The 15,581-nt window shown below is 39.1% G+C and overlaps 1 protein-coding gene across 1 annotated transcript in view; it reads right to left on the bottom strand.

Moving 5' to 3' along the window:
• The window catches only part of LOC106535223 (protein sidekick-2-like), a gene marked incomplete at its 5' end in the record, with an annotated part of 434,350 nt that overhangs the window by 119,837 nt on the left and 298,932 nt on the right, over positions 1–15,581 (bottom strand). The window contains 1 exon segment of the mRNA XM_014032179.1: positions 3,474–3,580. Within this exon segment, the coding sequence (XP_013887633.1) occupies positions 3,474–3,580 (107 nt within the window).

Below are 15,581 nucleotides of genomic sequence, written 5' to 3'. Positions count from 1 at the left end.
CATTAGCACCTCTAGTAATATATTTACTGAGAAAAACGTTGACGTGTTCAATACTTATTTTACCCGCTGTAAAATATACAGTCTTTGTTTCAATTTGTAGCGGTACTGGAAATAATGCAAGTTGCCAAGGAAGAAGAGTTTGTGGCCGAAGACTGCTTAAAAACAAAAACAATTCCTAAAAATAGTGGCAATAGCTGCTCTCGAGCACGATTCTGCATAACTTGAAACATTAAAGCAAATTTGATCACGATAAGATCATCAGCKGAAGACAAACATACATTTACATCTATAAAATACAAAGCATATCTTTGCTTTAACCAATTGAAATGAAAATAAATAGCTTTTTTATTTTTACAATTCCATCCATCCATCCATTTTCTGCTGGATATGGGCACCAGTGACCCACACGACCCGTCACTGGTGCCCATATCCAGCAGTCACAGTGCGAGGGGCGGGGTCACCCTGGACAGGTCGCAAGTCCATCACAGAGACGAACATAGAGACAAACGAGACGAACAACCATTCACTCTCTCACTCACATCTAGGGACAATTTAGAGTTATCATTTAACCTGACAGTCATGTTTTTGGTCTGTGGGAGGAAKCCGGAGTGTCCGGAGAGAATCCACGCATGCATGGAGAGAACACGCAAACTCTACTCAAAAAAGTTCCCCAGGCCAGGATTTGAACCAGTGACCTTCTTGCTGAGAGGCATCAGCTCTACCAACTGAGCCACCATGCTGATTTAATATGTCAATGTTTTAAAATTTATTTATTTTTATTTATGCAATTGTTTTCTAATTTAGTTCTAAAATACGGAGCCCACGAGGGGACATGGGGGATTTTTTTCCTTTTGCGTTCCCACACAATACTATTGCATTATCTCGCAATACTTTTGCGTTACCTCGCAAAAATAATTTGCGTTCCCACGCAAAAGTTTGTTTTGTATATGAACTAAATTAAATCAGACTTTTATTTTGAAATATCCAGTTACCAAAACAGGATGTGTTGCCACAGTTCTTGAAATTGACAGTGATGTTGCGTGGCTGCACTGTGTTAAAATATCGACATAATGACTTACTTCCATGTGTGGTTGTGTGATATATTCATTCTGAAGCTGAATGAAAGCAGTAGGCTAACTCGCTAATGGTGAACATGTGAGTTTGTTAATAAACCGACAGGCACAACAGTGATAAATGACTTTTGCGAGGTAACGCGATACTATTGCGTGGGAACCCAAAAAAAAAAAAAATCTCCCATGTTCCCCTCGCGGGCTCTGTATAAAGCAAAACTAAAACAAAAACTCAATTTTTTGTATTTCTTTTTATTTTGAATCGGGGAAAAACAAAGAATGAACCAAACATGGATTAAATATTCTAAGGATGGTTGTTTAATTGTCTTAATCAGCTGAGCAGATCGTTAATTTAACCAAGAGTTTAAACACTGCTGTTTGTGTGGGGTCACCTCAGTTTAGGTGACTCTACATCCAGGATCAGTTGTATTCAGGCTAACAAATATATCCAGATAAATCGATCCAGACCACTTCAGAAGGTGGTTTGAATTAGAGTGCACATCGGAACAGTTCCTGTCTGTATTTAGCACAAACCAAATGCTGAAGACGCATTAAAGAATCAGGTGTAAACAAGCTTTAAAGCTCCATGAAGGCAGAGGAAAGATCATAGCTTTACCTCTTTATTTAAAGAGGAGCAACAGCAACAAAACACCTCAGCACAAATAAACAGTCAATTAGGTTCTGGCTCAGTTTAGAAGGCCTGTTTGKAACACGCAGACACCAAAGTGTGGGACTTTGAGCTTAGCATTACTGGAGTGGCTGTGTATTGATGGCAATCTCATTTTCCTTCTCTCCTGCTCCCTTTCAAAGAGCATAAAATAGGTAATCTGGATTTGTTGTGCAGCYGTGGTGCTTAGCTTAAATGGAAATCTGGGAAGTCTACAAATCCCCCGACTTTGATCTGCAATTTTTGTGATGTGATGTCCTCCTCCCCCTTCCTCCCCAATCTCTAATGCCTCGCCATGTTTCCCTTTTTTCAGAGGTGTATCTCTGCAATCCTAATTGTGCTGCCTCTATGAAAAAAAACCTTTCCAAAACAGCTTACCATCTTTCTTTGTCTTTTCTGCCACTCCCTCCCTTTTTTCATCCCAATCCATTTCTTCTTCAGGTGTCCTAAATTTTCCCCCTTTTTTACTCACCAGTGAAGCCCCTTCAGAGTATGAGSAAGCGATACGAGGCAAGAGGAGAATTATGGAAATGGGGAGACATAGGAATCGAGAGCAGCTGAATGACAGTGGGGTGCACGCCAAGAAATAAATAGAAAGCAGTGGTGGCCAGAAAACAGAGKAAGTCAACAGCGGAGAAGGAAGCAAAAAGAGTTGGTGCTGGAAGAATCAAACAGCTACAAGAGAAATGAGATGCAGACGGATGGAGTTGTTAACACTAACGTTATGTTTGCCTAATACTAAAGACGTGAACCAGTGGGACCGTTTTTACTCCTGACCCCTCCCAGCTCTTTCTGTTCTGCCTGATTGAACCGAATTGTCAGTTAGAGCGACCCCCGTCCCTCGAGTGTTGCCGAAAACAAGGAGAAGCCAATGAACCCGACATCCCCATCCAGGATAATGGGCGTAGGGCAGTTGTGTGGGGTGGATACAACACGACGACTCCCAAGACGACCTCCTAATAGCTCGTTAACGAGAGGAGAAAGCCGTGCGTCCCYAAACCGGCGGGGGAAAGATTCACAGAAATGTGTTGCTGCACGGGAACGGCGCTTTCGCTAAGAAACAACAGATGTTGTTGACAAAAGAGAGAGTTTGAAATAGGCGGAGGTTTGAAATGAAGCAAAGGTAAAAAAAAATAAAAGAAAGAAAGAAAAAAGAACCATGGCAACACTATCAATCTAATGAGAGTGCTGAGTGGAACAGCTGTCTGGGTTGATAACGCTCCGAATGAGATGCAGGTAGATCTTTCACTCCGCCAGCCTCTCTCCCTCCCTGGTCGGTCCTTGATACAAAAGCAGCCAAAGAGAAGGTGGGCCTGCTGTGTACTCTGCATGCAATTAAGCACATATGCACTCAGGATCCATGCGCTCTTTCATTTGTTCTGTTTGTCCGTCTGTCAGCCATGACTTTTCCTTTTGTGTGTGTATCTGTGTGGGTTTGATTGAGTCACTTTTGGGGACTTGAACCAGCTCAAACACCAGTCATTTGGGGACTACTGGTGCATTTGGGGACAAAAGTCCATTCTCTGTTTGATTCAAAGGCCATTGGTGTGTTGGGGGGTTCATTTAGGACCAAGGTGTGAATTGAGTTTAGGTTAGTTTTAGGGTCAGGTAGATACCTGTGAGGTTATCCTTAGGGTTTGTGGTCAGGGTTAGGCTGTAGAAATGTAATGGAAGTCAATGGAATGRCCCCAATTAGACAGCTYTGCAAACATGCGTGTGTGTGCGTGTATACTTACAGGCCACTTGCACTTCTGTGCGCCTCTGCAGAAGAGCTCCCACCCGGTTCCTTACGATGCAGCGATAGAAGCCAGCATGAGAGCGATCCAGTGAAGGGATTAGGTACCTTCAACAAGCACAGAAAAACACAACAAAACAATCAACCCAAAGTCTGAAAATGCAACAACCTAAATAAACAGAATGAAGCACGCTAATTAGAGTGAAAGTGGGAAATGGATTTCAAAATAAGCAACCATRGAATGTTAAATAAAGAAACAAGACAATCTAAGAGAGGTTCAAGGGCACACAGGACATGAGAGCTTAGTTGTTGTTTGTTTCTGTGATAATGATGCTCGAGAGGCTAACGCAGCTACCACAGTGATAAATCTCCTTCAAGATGCACAAACGTCTACAACAAATATGGTAAAAAGTCCTTTATGGAAAGAKAATCCCCAGAAACAAAAGCTGAAAGCAGCAGTTCCTCTGCTTRATAATCTGCCAGTGCAGTAAAYCGGTTGCACTTGGTGAGACTCCTTGAAATAAGGAAAACCTCCAGGATAATAAGATTAGTCAAACACATTCTGCCTTTGCTTAGTAGCCTAGTCTCAAAACAAGATCAAAAATACGTTTTGGCTGGATACTGTTTGTTAGACAGACAAATTTTTGCGGTTTTTATGTTTTGACAAATCTGATGAAGCAGCTGATGCAAAGAATGTACCAAATAAAGTCTGGTACAGTCCAGGTTGGAGGGTCCATTATCCTCATCAGCCTTTGAAACGCCCCTGACCTCCCAKTGGACGTGAGTTAGAGGTGCCAGAAGGTTGTGACAGTTTCTTCTAACGCAACATCTGGAGATGCCACTACTCCCAAAAGAACATGTGGCAAGCWGCATTGGTGAGCAAACGAGCCAGCATTTCAATGTTATTGTACACCAAACAACYGCGTTTCAAGTTGTCCAATGAGCTTTTGTAAGAGACCATGTCGTCACACCGTTCAGAACAGCAGCTATTACTTTAAACAACCTCCCAATAACTAATAAATGTTAGCGCTCTGAGAGATGCATGAAGTGGCTGACTATTATTGTAGTTGTGCTGGGAGTCTCTGGTGGCTTTTTTTCAGATGGCAGCATCGCAGGCAGGAGCTGTGAATTAGCTCACAGTGAGTTGTACATGTTTAATTTGAAACTCGTTCGAGCGTGGCACAACCCTGTCAAAATAAAGACTTCGTGCAGGAGGTGAAAGCGCCGCCTGAAGTAGCGAGCTTGCTGTCTTGAGCTGTTACACTCCAGCTTGATTATGATCAAGAGTGTTAAACAAACAGCAACTGGAAGGTCGGTGCATGACCTTTGGCAATGGGATGCGTTGGTTTCTATAGTAACATACAAGCAAGTTTGACAACTTTTCACATTTTCACCTTTTCTTTGTGAACATTTTAATAATGAGTGTTTTTAGGGCCTTAAATAAATGTGAGAAAACACCTTTCAAGGGCGTACTTGCAATCATTTTGGGTATACAGAGTAAATACATTCCAAATTATTGCACAGACAAAAGCTCTTGGCTATGTTACTAACACACATGCAGATACACATTGATACGGACAGAACATTATTGTCTCTCTGTTGTTAAAAATAAGATCAATTCAGTTTCCTCTTAGATATTTTTTCCCTTATTAAGAGGCTATATACAGAAAAAATAACTACCGTATTTATTCTTATATAATACGATCTCATGTATAATATGACCCCTCCTTTTTTGAGCTTAAAAAGCATAAAAAATGTAATCCTCAAACTACCTCCAATTTCATACAGACTTCAAGAATTTTCAGTCTTTATACATATCAGTATAATGATCATTGGACTGTTCATTTTTTTAACAACATATGTACTAAAAGGTATTTTGACAACAAATATATATCAGCTGTAGCAGCATCATATGAATTCTGGCATTTTACACATAGTCCACCAGGATGCGCCAACACAAAAGTCAGAGACTTCACATGAGATTTGGACCATCTTGTGGGGGAAAAGCAGATTACTTCCTACTTGCGAACGCCCCCTCTGGTGGGGAAACTTTTTTCAGGGATACAAACTTTTTCAGAACACCGGTAGARYGCAGCCAWTACAGAKGAACATGTTTGTTGTTGTTCGAGGAGCGGCCCAGTCACACGCTAATGTCATTAGTTCGTTATCATTACTAAGGCGCAGGACTYCTCCCCCCCTTTTGTCACATCATGTCGCCTGCCTGGATCTGTTATCTCACTCTGAAAAATGAAGGAGTGCCAGAGGTAAGCTCGCTTCAAATGCTTTTTATGATGCGGTCTCATTTCAGGACTCAGGCATTTTGTGAATGAAGCCAACAGTTCAGTTAAAATACATAAGTAAAAATATTTATCCGATTATAATACTACCCCCAAACTTTATGGATGATTTTATGGATTTAATTTTACGTATTATTCTTGAAAAAATATGATACAAATTTCAGCAACATGGCCTCAGAGAACTAGAACATGTTTTGAAATTCTTGTCATGCTGACAGAAAGCCTATTTTTAAGTAGAAACTTTTTTGTCACTTAGTGTTCAACTATACAGATGATAAAAAGGCTAAAAACATCTTCCACTGCTGCGTGGATGTAAAACGTCTCAACTCAGTGAACCGTGTTGCAAAAAAGATGTCTGTTCATTTAGAGTTTTAATGTTGGTGGCAAAACCACCGAGTGAAAAGACGAGACTTTCATCACCACTCAGTTCTGATTTGATTTTGGCATCGGTCTTTTGATGCCATGTATGTMTCAGAAAATTCAGTTTCTGGCCAAAATTCTAAGAGCAAGATGAATGGCCCATACACAGCAGCCACCTGTTGGTTAGCTTTGCCACTCACATGTAAAAGGGACATCATTGCATCCTAACTTGTCAACAGTCTAGTTTCAAACCTCGGAAAGAGATTCAAAGGTTTCAGATAGATTGTTAGGTTCAAAAGGCTGATTTTAGTGGTTTAACTGCAGTTGTTTAGTGCTGTGGAAGATAAGACCACCTGTTTGTGTATCTCAAGGCTGCAAAGGTTCGGTAAGGGTATAAATTTTACTTGTGTATCTGCAAGTGTCCCACAAAATCAGATTTTCACAGATTTTGTATTATTTAGTTGTCCTTTTTAGTGAGTTAAGAAAGCACTAAAAGCATTAGCAGTGGCTAGCATTATGTGTCGCAGGATGATAAGATCATCCTGGTTAGCTAATGTTAATCACTGCTGACCACTTCTAAAGCTGCTAACACTGCTGAAGATGGTGTTTAACATCTAAATTCAAAATGTGTTCCTGCAACGTTTGTCGCAAAATAACATCATTCTGGTTAGCTAACGCCTAGAAGTGGTCAGCATTAGCTTTTAAATTTAACATTCAGTATTTTTTAAAAAAATGTAATATCAGTGAGCTAAATAAAATGTTAGGGACAAATTTTGACACTTAGAAAGTGAACAAAATAATAAAAATGTGACACCATTTTTTTARACTTGGCACTGCATACTTTGTGCACAGAGGCTCCTTATATTAATATCCTGACTAGAGTTGTCTAATGCTGAAAAAAAATAAAAAACAACAACAATAGGTCTGTAGTGCATTTGTATGAAATGTCTAATCATTGGAGAGATAAAAAAGCATCAGGATTATAATCTCCTAATTTTTATAAAATAAAATAAAAACTCAACTGAACTGAGTTTAATTTTCCCCACTAAGAGAACCAACTGAGCAATCAAATCTTACAACAATCAGAAAGGGGTAACTGACTGATTAGACAAAACCTTTGATGCCAAATCCATTTTTTWTATACAAAAATACAGATACCTGCATCATTAATTATTATACAGCTTTGGCAATGACAGAAACATCACTCACAYTTGATGAAAACAAAACATCAATCTCTTCCTTCAAACTGAAGCTGTCTGAAATGGGCAGATTTTGGACACTAGATGTAAATAAATAAAATAAAAGTGTGATTCATCTAATGTGCCAAGTTACTGATGTGATGATAAAAACGCCTCACCGGTTGCATTCAAATTAGCTGCCACAAAATTTAAAGAGTGTGGTGATAACAAATGGCTGTGTATGTTTGAATGCTGGTAATAACAAAAAAAAAAAAAGAAGAAAGAACTGTATCAAAGCTCATTAACAGCAGAGTAGGCTGGACCCAAGCGACTAAATGAGTTTTGGCCCAAAGTCTGTTAAGACTTAATCAACTAATCAGGATTCTCTATTAATGATGCGTGACTCCTTTCATACATTTCATTAGCTAAATTAACACAATTATGTTTATGTGTTATGCATAGATGGAAGGGAGGTGAAGTGAGTAGATGATYGAGTGATGTGTAAGTGTAACGGAGTGAAAGAAAATGGCTCAGGTAGACAAGATGAAGAGGTAAACAGGTGACAGGTGGTTTTGTTGCTATAAGCTTAACCTAACTGTGGCCTATGGAGAATTTACACAAGAGCCTGAACCTTCAGGGTGACTTTAGACAACATCCTCTCATCCGTTGTCTCCCATCTTTCGCTCTGTCCCTTATATAATGAATACAATTAACCTTTGCAGAGTTGTGTGCGTTGGCAGCAGGTTGTGGGGAGTCAGCGAGGGGCTTGCTGTGTTGGACAGAGATTGATTGATGTTCCTGTGGTCAGCGCACTCCATCAGATCCCCTTTAATTAGCCCTACTCAGGAGAAATGATTAGATGGAGGAGTGGCAGGGAGACGGATAGAGGGACATATAAGAACGAGGGAGGACTGGGCTGAAAGAACGATGCAGAGCGTGGAAAGGATGAAACGAGGAAAATCTAGGAAGATGTGGAAAGAGGGAGGGAAAGATTGAGATGGTAGATGATAAGTGATGAAACTATAATCCTTCAATGAAGATGGCTGCAGTTCACCCTGGGTTCTTGTTATATCATGCATTTTCTCAAGGTTAGCTCCAATAACATTTAACCTAAACTGGTATTTTAACAGATACATTGAGTGATACACCATTCACCTTTAAGTACTTTCCAATATAAGTGCTGACATGAGCACTAATAAATGCCATTATACTTCTTAAACTTATCTTGAAAATGCTTTTGAAAATCCAAAGAGTTAATTTTTGTGTTAAGAGTCAGGACCYTAATATTCTTCCAAAAGCATTCACTGGTGAGCACTGAGGTCATCCTGAATCTCGTGCTCATATCTGTATATTCTATTCCCCTTTTCCACTAYTGCCACTTAGTGTAGTGTCAGTACAGTTTGGTACGGTTCAAGCCATTTCCATTAGACCAGATTCTTGGAACCAGCCCTATTTTTAAGTACCTACTTCGTTGCGGTTCCAAGTGGTCCCAGTCGACATTCATCACTGATTGGCTAGGGGGAGGAGTCACTGGTTGCGTCTGAGCTGCCTTTACAACATCAACTTGAGGCGCAATTTTTTTTCTATTGTAGCAGCGACATTAGTCGTGTTTCCATCCAACTTTAATTTGAATTTTTAGCGAATTTTTAAAATTTCAGAACTTCTTCGGCAAATGTGTTTCCATCTCTCATTTTGCACATTAACTCTTTTTTGAAAAACCCAAAAARTACCTCCACCACTTGCTCAAAACATACCCACTGGAACTGGACTGGAACGTCAATGGAAAAGCACCCGAAAAACTGATCCGTTCCGACATCGACCATATCGACACTACACTAAGTGGCACTACAGTAGTGGAAAAGGGGCAGGATRGTTGMTTTCACGTGACGTCACAATGTAGTGCTACGCTTTGTTAGGTGTTGCATGTTTGTTGACGTTAGCTGCTACTGCTAGKATCTTAATAAAKAAACTCAGAACAAACTARATTTGAGGAGCRGTTTGGTARRGAGGATGTGGACTCAACCACTGAAAAAAAAGTTATACGCCTCCAAACTTTTATAAGATTTTATCTGCTGTTTGTTGCAGRAAGATGTCTGAAGYACCAGATAGTTTGGGATTTCGACAACCTTGATTGTCAAACAAATCTTTAGGTTCTMTTGAAAACTCATTCATCTTCATGAGACATGGGTCCTGTCTGACATATTTATGAACTAATTGCTGGTATCTTTGTCTTGYATCTWAATCTGTACAATACGGACTCTACAGCAGTCCTCTACAGACATTTTACTTCTTGTTCTTCATCTGAAATCGAGCGCTATCAAGAGTTAAATGAGGGGGTTGTGGCAGAGTGGTTAGGGGACTCATCCTGTTAACAGTGGGTTGCTTGTTTGATCCCCAGTTCCWGCCATCTTTGTTGTGTCCTTGGGCAAGACCTTTTACCTGCCTTGCCTGCTGGTAGTGGTCAGAGGGTGGCACCGGTGCATGGTAGCCTTGCCTCTGTCAGTGTGCCCCATGGCATCTGTGGCTACAATGTAGCTTACCATCATCAGTGTATGAATGGCTGAATGACTGTAATATAAAGCGCTTTGAAGTCTGGACCTGATAAAGCGGTACATAAGTTCAGGCTAAAACCCAGCTATAGTAGATCTGTCTATACTGTATATGTAGAATGTGTAACTCCAGCARGTCTTGACATCCTAATTGGCTGGTMGAGCTGCCCCTGAACATGCTTGAGGCGAGCTAAGGTTTTGTTAGTTTTTAAAAAAATGTCTTAATTTCTGTCRGACTGCCACAGCCACACTCCTCTGTACCAAAAGGCCCTCATTAACCACCAGCTGGAGTGCGTGCAYCACATGGCAGGCTGAAGTTTCCCACTGCTATTAGCAAACTCTTTGAACTCAGTGTCGTTGGTTTCTGTAAATGTTATCAAATTGCTTGTGTTAAAGTGCTGAATTTCATCCCACCTCTTGAAAACATCACTGGACGTAATTTGCAATCTGACTTCATTTTGTCACCTTTGCCCACTTTGAAATCATTTCCATATGGCTTCTTCTTCTGGTTTGGCTTTTTGAAAGCTGGCAAACAATTTCTTATGTGGAATATCGCAGTTAAGCAGAGTTTATCTGAACATAAAACTCAAACTGCAAACAAAACAACAATACCTCTAAACAGCTGACACTCCTGCTCCTCAGTAATCACACCCAACAATGAGAAAATGCCATATTCCCACACACTAAAAACCTTTGGGMTATTTAATGACTTAGCTAATTTTGAGCTAATAATAAGGCTGGATTGGTTTGATCATTAAACCAGAATTTAACCAAACTGGACCTGACTCGACTTCAGACAGTAAAATTTTAACAAATTTAAAGCAATTTTTAGTTTGTACGTTTAAAGCTTTTTTACCAAAAATTTTAATTTTCAAGAAAAACACAAAACCTTTCAGTTAAGCAGTACAATTACCATATTTATTCATGTATAATACGATCTCATGTATAATACGACCCCCCCTTTTTGAGCTTAAAAGCACAAAAAATTTAATCCTCAAACGACCTCCAATTTCATACAGACCAAGATTTTTCAGGCTTTGCAGTCTTTATACATATCAGTAAAATGATCATTAGACTGTTCATTTTATTTTAACAACATATGTACTAAAAGGTATTTTGAAATATACTGTATATCAGCTGTAGCAGCATCATATGAATTCTGTCATTTTACACATAGTCCACCAGGAGGCGCCAACACAAAAGTCAGAGACTTCACATGAGATTTGGGCCAACTTGTGGGGGAAAAGCAGATTACTTCCTACTCGCGAGCTGGCGGGGAAACTTTTTTTCAGGGATACAAACTTTTTCAGAACACCGGTAGATGGCAGCCATTACAGACGAACATGTGTTTGTTGTTGTTCGAGGAGCGGTCCTGTTATACGCTAATGTCATTAGTTCGCTATCAAAACTAAGGTGCAGGACTGCTTTTATCCCCCTTTTTCCACATCATGCCAACTGCCTGGATCTGTAATCTCGCTCTGAAGCACGGAGGAGTGTCAGGGGGTAAGCTCGTTTCAACTGATTTTATGACACAGTCTCATTTCCGGACTCAATAATTTTGTGAACGAAGCCAACATTTCAGTTAAAATACATAAGTAAAATATTTATCCGAGTAAAATACTGCCCCCCAACTTTATGGATGATTTTATGGATTTAATTTTACGTATTAAACTTGAATAAATACGGTATTTTGAAACAAATTAAAAGTACACATTCTTCCAGCAATCCCATTATAAATCGGGCTGCTGCCTCTTTTGTTAGAATTCTGAAGTTACTGTTTAGTGTTCACAACAGAGGTCTTTGCCCTTATAAAAACATCAGTTGCTAATTCTGTCAACGAGCTCTTGAACAGCATCGGGGCACACATGTCTGATTCAACAGCTTGTACAATCTCTGTCATATAAACAAAAGCAGGTGCAGTGGAAAATGWGTAGTTTTGAAAGCCTAATTACTTATTTATTTTAGCGATGATGATAGATGGATATGTGACACTACTGTGATGTGATGATTACAAGCTTTTGTTGTCTCGTCATGTGCTTCAAATGATGAAATCAACATGTAAAACGTTTGACGAACATGGCCCGTGGCAGAAAATCGAACAAACGCATTCAGAGTCAGGCACTGTCTGGAGAGCAAATGATTACAGTTCATCATATTTTTTAGGAGATGTCTTTTGAAAATTTATTGGCGTGTCTGCGATTGCCTCTAAACTATGATAGTTTTCATTCTGATCCTGCTCTTTCTTCTTAATAACTAACACACAGAAAACATGACAGGTAGCGGGGACTGCTGGTTTGAGCTACTGGAAATCAATGGTGGGTAATTTGTCTAAGGGCCCCAGGAAGAATAGCCTTCACATGTTCCATTAAAAACAGAGGATATTACAGAAAGAACAACCGTTCACTAAAGCCAATTTAAACAAAACATTACTATTTGATCACAGGGTTTTCTCTCTGTTACATCATACGCACTGAACACCTGTAAATGCAAGATGTGATGCCAAAGAGCTTTCTTTTACAAGTAAGYAATTTTATTCATAACCTTTCCACAGAGCCAACATTTCAGGTCATTGTAGTCATTGATTATTGGGTAATAGTCTAATGGTAATAACAAACAACTCTATAAATGCAGTGTTTCGACTGAAAGCACTTGCATTTTGAACACGGTGTCATCTATTATGGGGTGCTTCTGTGCAGAAATGTTTCATAAGGCTGGCTTTGAATGACCCATAACTGCTAACAGCACCATGACACACTCCTAAACGAAGATGGACATTATAAAACAAACTTCTTGTTCATTTTTTGGACTTCTGACGCACTCTTCCTCAGCCACAGAAAACAAGAAGTGATGAAGCACAAGGGTGAGGGAGGAAGGTAGAAAAAAAAGGGGGAAAAAAATCATTGTATCTGGGGGCTGTGAAGGAGAACGCCAGGGAGAGAGAAAATGGACTTTTTTAGTTATGGCCAGGAATCCATTAAGGGCACCCAGAGAGAGATGCTGCCTGGCTGGCTGCGTCTGAGGCCTGATGGGATGGCTTGAAGTACGGTGACTGAAAGTTGTTMTTTTTTTGTTCTTATTACCTTCTTCTTCAGCAGGAGTAACACTGATCTAAAAAGAGTTAACATGGGGACAAAGTGGAAGATGATGACAGACATAATGCTTGTGGGGATTTTCTATCTATAGGATGATTRGTCTGTTTTAAAACAGTTAGTGGATGGAAAAGATGTTGAGCATCAGACCAAGTCTATGGCATGAAGAGAAAACACTAGATTTTTTTTGTTATTGCCTTTGACATTTTAATTGTCCTTTAATTTACTGACATCAATAAAATAAACAAACAAAAGTCAAGCACACTTGAAACGTTAAATATTTAACATAGATTTTGTGGTGTCTGAATATGGCTGTACAATTTGTGATGAGGCCTGAAGCTTAAGCTGAGAAAGTGTGTCTTCAGCTACAGCTTCATACCCTACTAATCTAAACCCTGATAGGATATGTATGTGACTGCAAAAACTGTCCATCTTACCAAGTTTTACAATCTTATATCCAGCCAAAAAGTCTTTTTGATCTTGTTTTGAGACTGATTTACTAAACAAGAACTGATTGTGTAAGAATAATCATCTTGTTTTGAGAAGGTGTAAGATTATTTGTCTTGTTAGTCGAAAATTTGACTCAAATTAAGTCAAAAATATCTGCCAATGGAATAAGGAAATTTTATTTGGTAAGATTCTTGAAATAAGAAAAAATTGAGTCAAATCAAGTATTTCAAGAATCTTAAGTAAAAGTTTCTTACTCCACTAGCAGACATTTTTGACTTAATTTGAGTCAAATTTTCAGGCTAACAAGACAAATAATCTTACACATTCTGAAAACAAGATTATTATTCTTACACAATCAGTTCATGTTTAGTAAATCAGTCTCAAAACAAGATCAAAAAGACTTTTTGGCTGGATATAAGATTTTAAAACTTGGTAAGATGGACATTTTTTGCAGTGTAATGTCTATACATCGGGGTGTGGCTGGCCTTTCATTAAAACTGCCAGCCCAAAATGTTGGCGGGGTTTCTCAATGATTGGGCCGAGACATCCTGATTTGATCCAGGTTGTAATTTGAATAAAGATTTTGCTGTTCAACAAACATCGAGCWTGTCAGTCATCTTTTCTCAACATCACAGCAGTGACTGAAGACCCCAGAAGAACATCACTCTGTTCATCAGAATGCCTTAAAGCACTCGTGACATCAAATTATTGTGATAAATATAAATGCATTTTTGAAAAGATAACAATCACTAATTGAAAAAAAAATAGGAAATCCACAACACTGTTGTTGAGATATTCACATGCAAAGTAATAGGAAGTGATGACAAAGGGGAATGTCTAAAAGAAAAAAAGATCAACATAACAGAGTAGAGAACAATCTGATGTTTCTTTAGATTTTGATTCGTTATCAGAAAAAGAGATGAAGAGTCAGAGTTCAAATACTCTTGTTTCAATAAACAAAGACCAGGCAATTCTGCTGAAAGAGTTCCCCTTTGATGTCACTTCCTGTTTCACTTTGGCATGAACCGAGCTCAGACGGTAATGGGACAAAATGGGTCAAATCGTGTATTACGCCAAGTTTCTTAAACATAAAGATGTTTTCTTTGACCTTTCTGTATTTCAACAGTATGCATGTCACAAGCACTTTAAGACCAAGTGGTGCCAACGTCACCATATATACAGCAGAAAACTGATGCTGTAGCTCTCAGGGTTTTCCCGCCACTTCTTCAGCCTACTTTGGTCATTAATTGTCTACCCAGTCCTGTAGTGGTTCTTGATCCGATTACAGTCAGGTAATGTTAAATAGTTTAAAATTTGAAAACATTTAATCCACACGTTTGATAATCTAAACCAAATCTGTCCTCTTCCCCACTGCAAGACCTCCTACTGAACACACGTGACTCCCCCTAGAGGGAACTTTTTTGGAGTAGGATAAATGTCTGCACAACTGTGGGTTGATTTAAGAAAATTAAACATCACACAAGACAGATGTGAAGCTTTGTTTAGAGTCTTCAGCTTGGAAGATGCTCGCGTTAAAAAATGACTATATTTCTCCTTTTATCTTTATTCATGATGCAGGGTTTTTAAAAGCCTTGTTGCTGGGTGCTGAAGAGCAGACAGATGAAGTGTATGTAGATTAGGAACGACATGTCTTAAAACCAGCTAGAAAGTGTCAAAGATTTTGTTGCGATTGAGTAAAATAATTGAGCGGAGATGTTAAAGGCAACAAGAAAAAGGGGAGGCTGTTAGATGGAAAGTGAGCAAATGGATGTATCGGCCTCTCCGTTGCATCTCATGCACTTTAACCTCCCACACTGTCAGGGGCTTCACACAGGCTGGGAAAAAAAGAGAGACGAAAAAGAAACATTTTATTTCATTTTCTGTGATTGTGGTTCACGAGAACTGGTTTAAATTGATTTTTTTTTTCAGTTTTTGTTTCAAACAAAACTTGAAAATAATCCTGCTGGAGACAGAACATACTGATAATCAGATCTGCATCAGTGCTCCYTCTCAGTACACGTTTGTAATTTATTAAAGGGATCCATGATTAGCTGTAACATTAGACTTTATTTAATAAACATATGTTTTAACTGTAAAATAAAGACTGTAAAAATACTGTAGGATGTTTAGGTTTTATAATTTTTAAACTAAAAGTTTAAAAATATATAACACGGACGGAGCCATTT

The sequence above is a fragment of the Austrofundulus limnaeus genome, unplaced genomic scaffold, assembly GCF_001266775.1.
Source record: "Austrofundulus limnaeus strain Quisiro unplaced genomic scaffold, Austrofundulus_limnaeus-1.0 Scaffold7, whole genome shotgun sequence".
In the NCBI taxonomy this organism is placed as follows: domain Eukaryota; kingdom Metazoa; phylum Chordata; class Actinopteri; order Cyprinodontiformes; family Rivulidae; genus Austrofundulus; species Austrofundulus limnaeus.
Note: the sequence above shows the minus strand (reverse complement) of the source record. Positions and strands in the feature narration are given on the sequence as shown.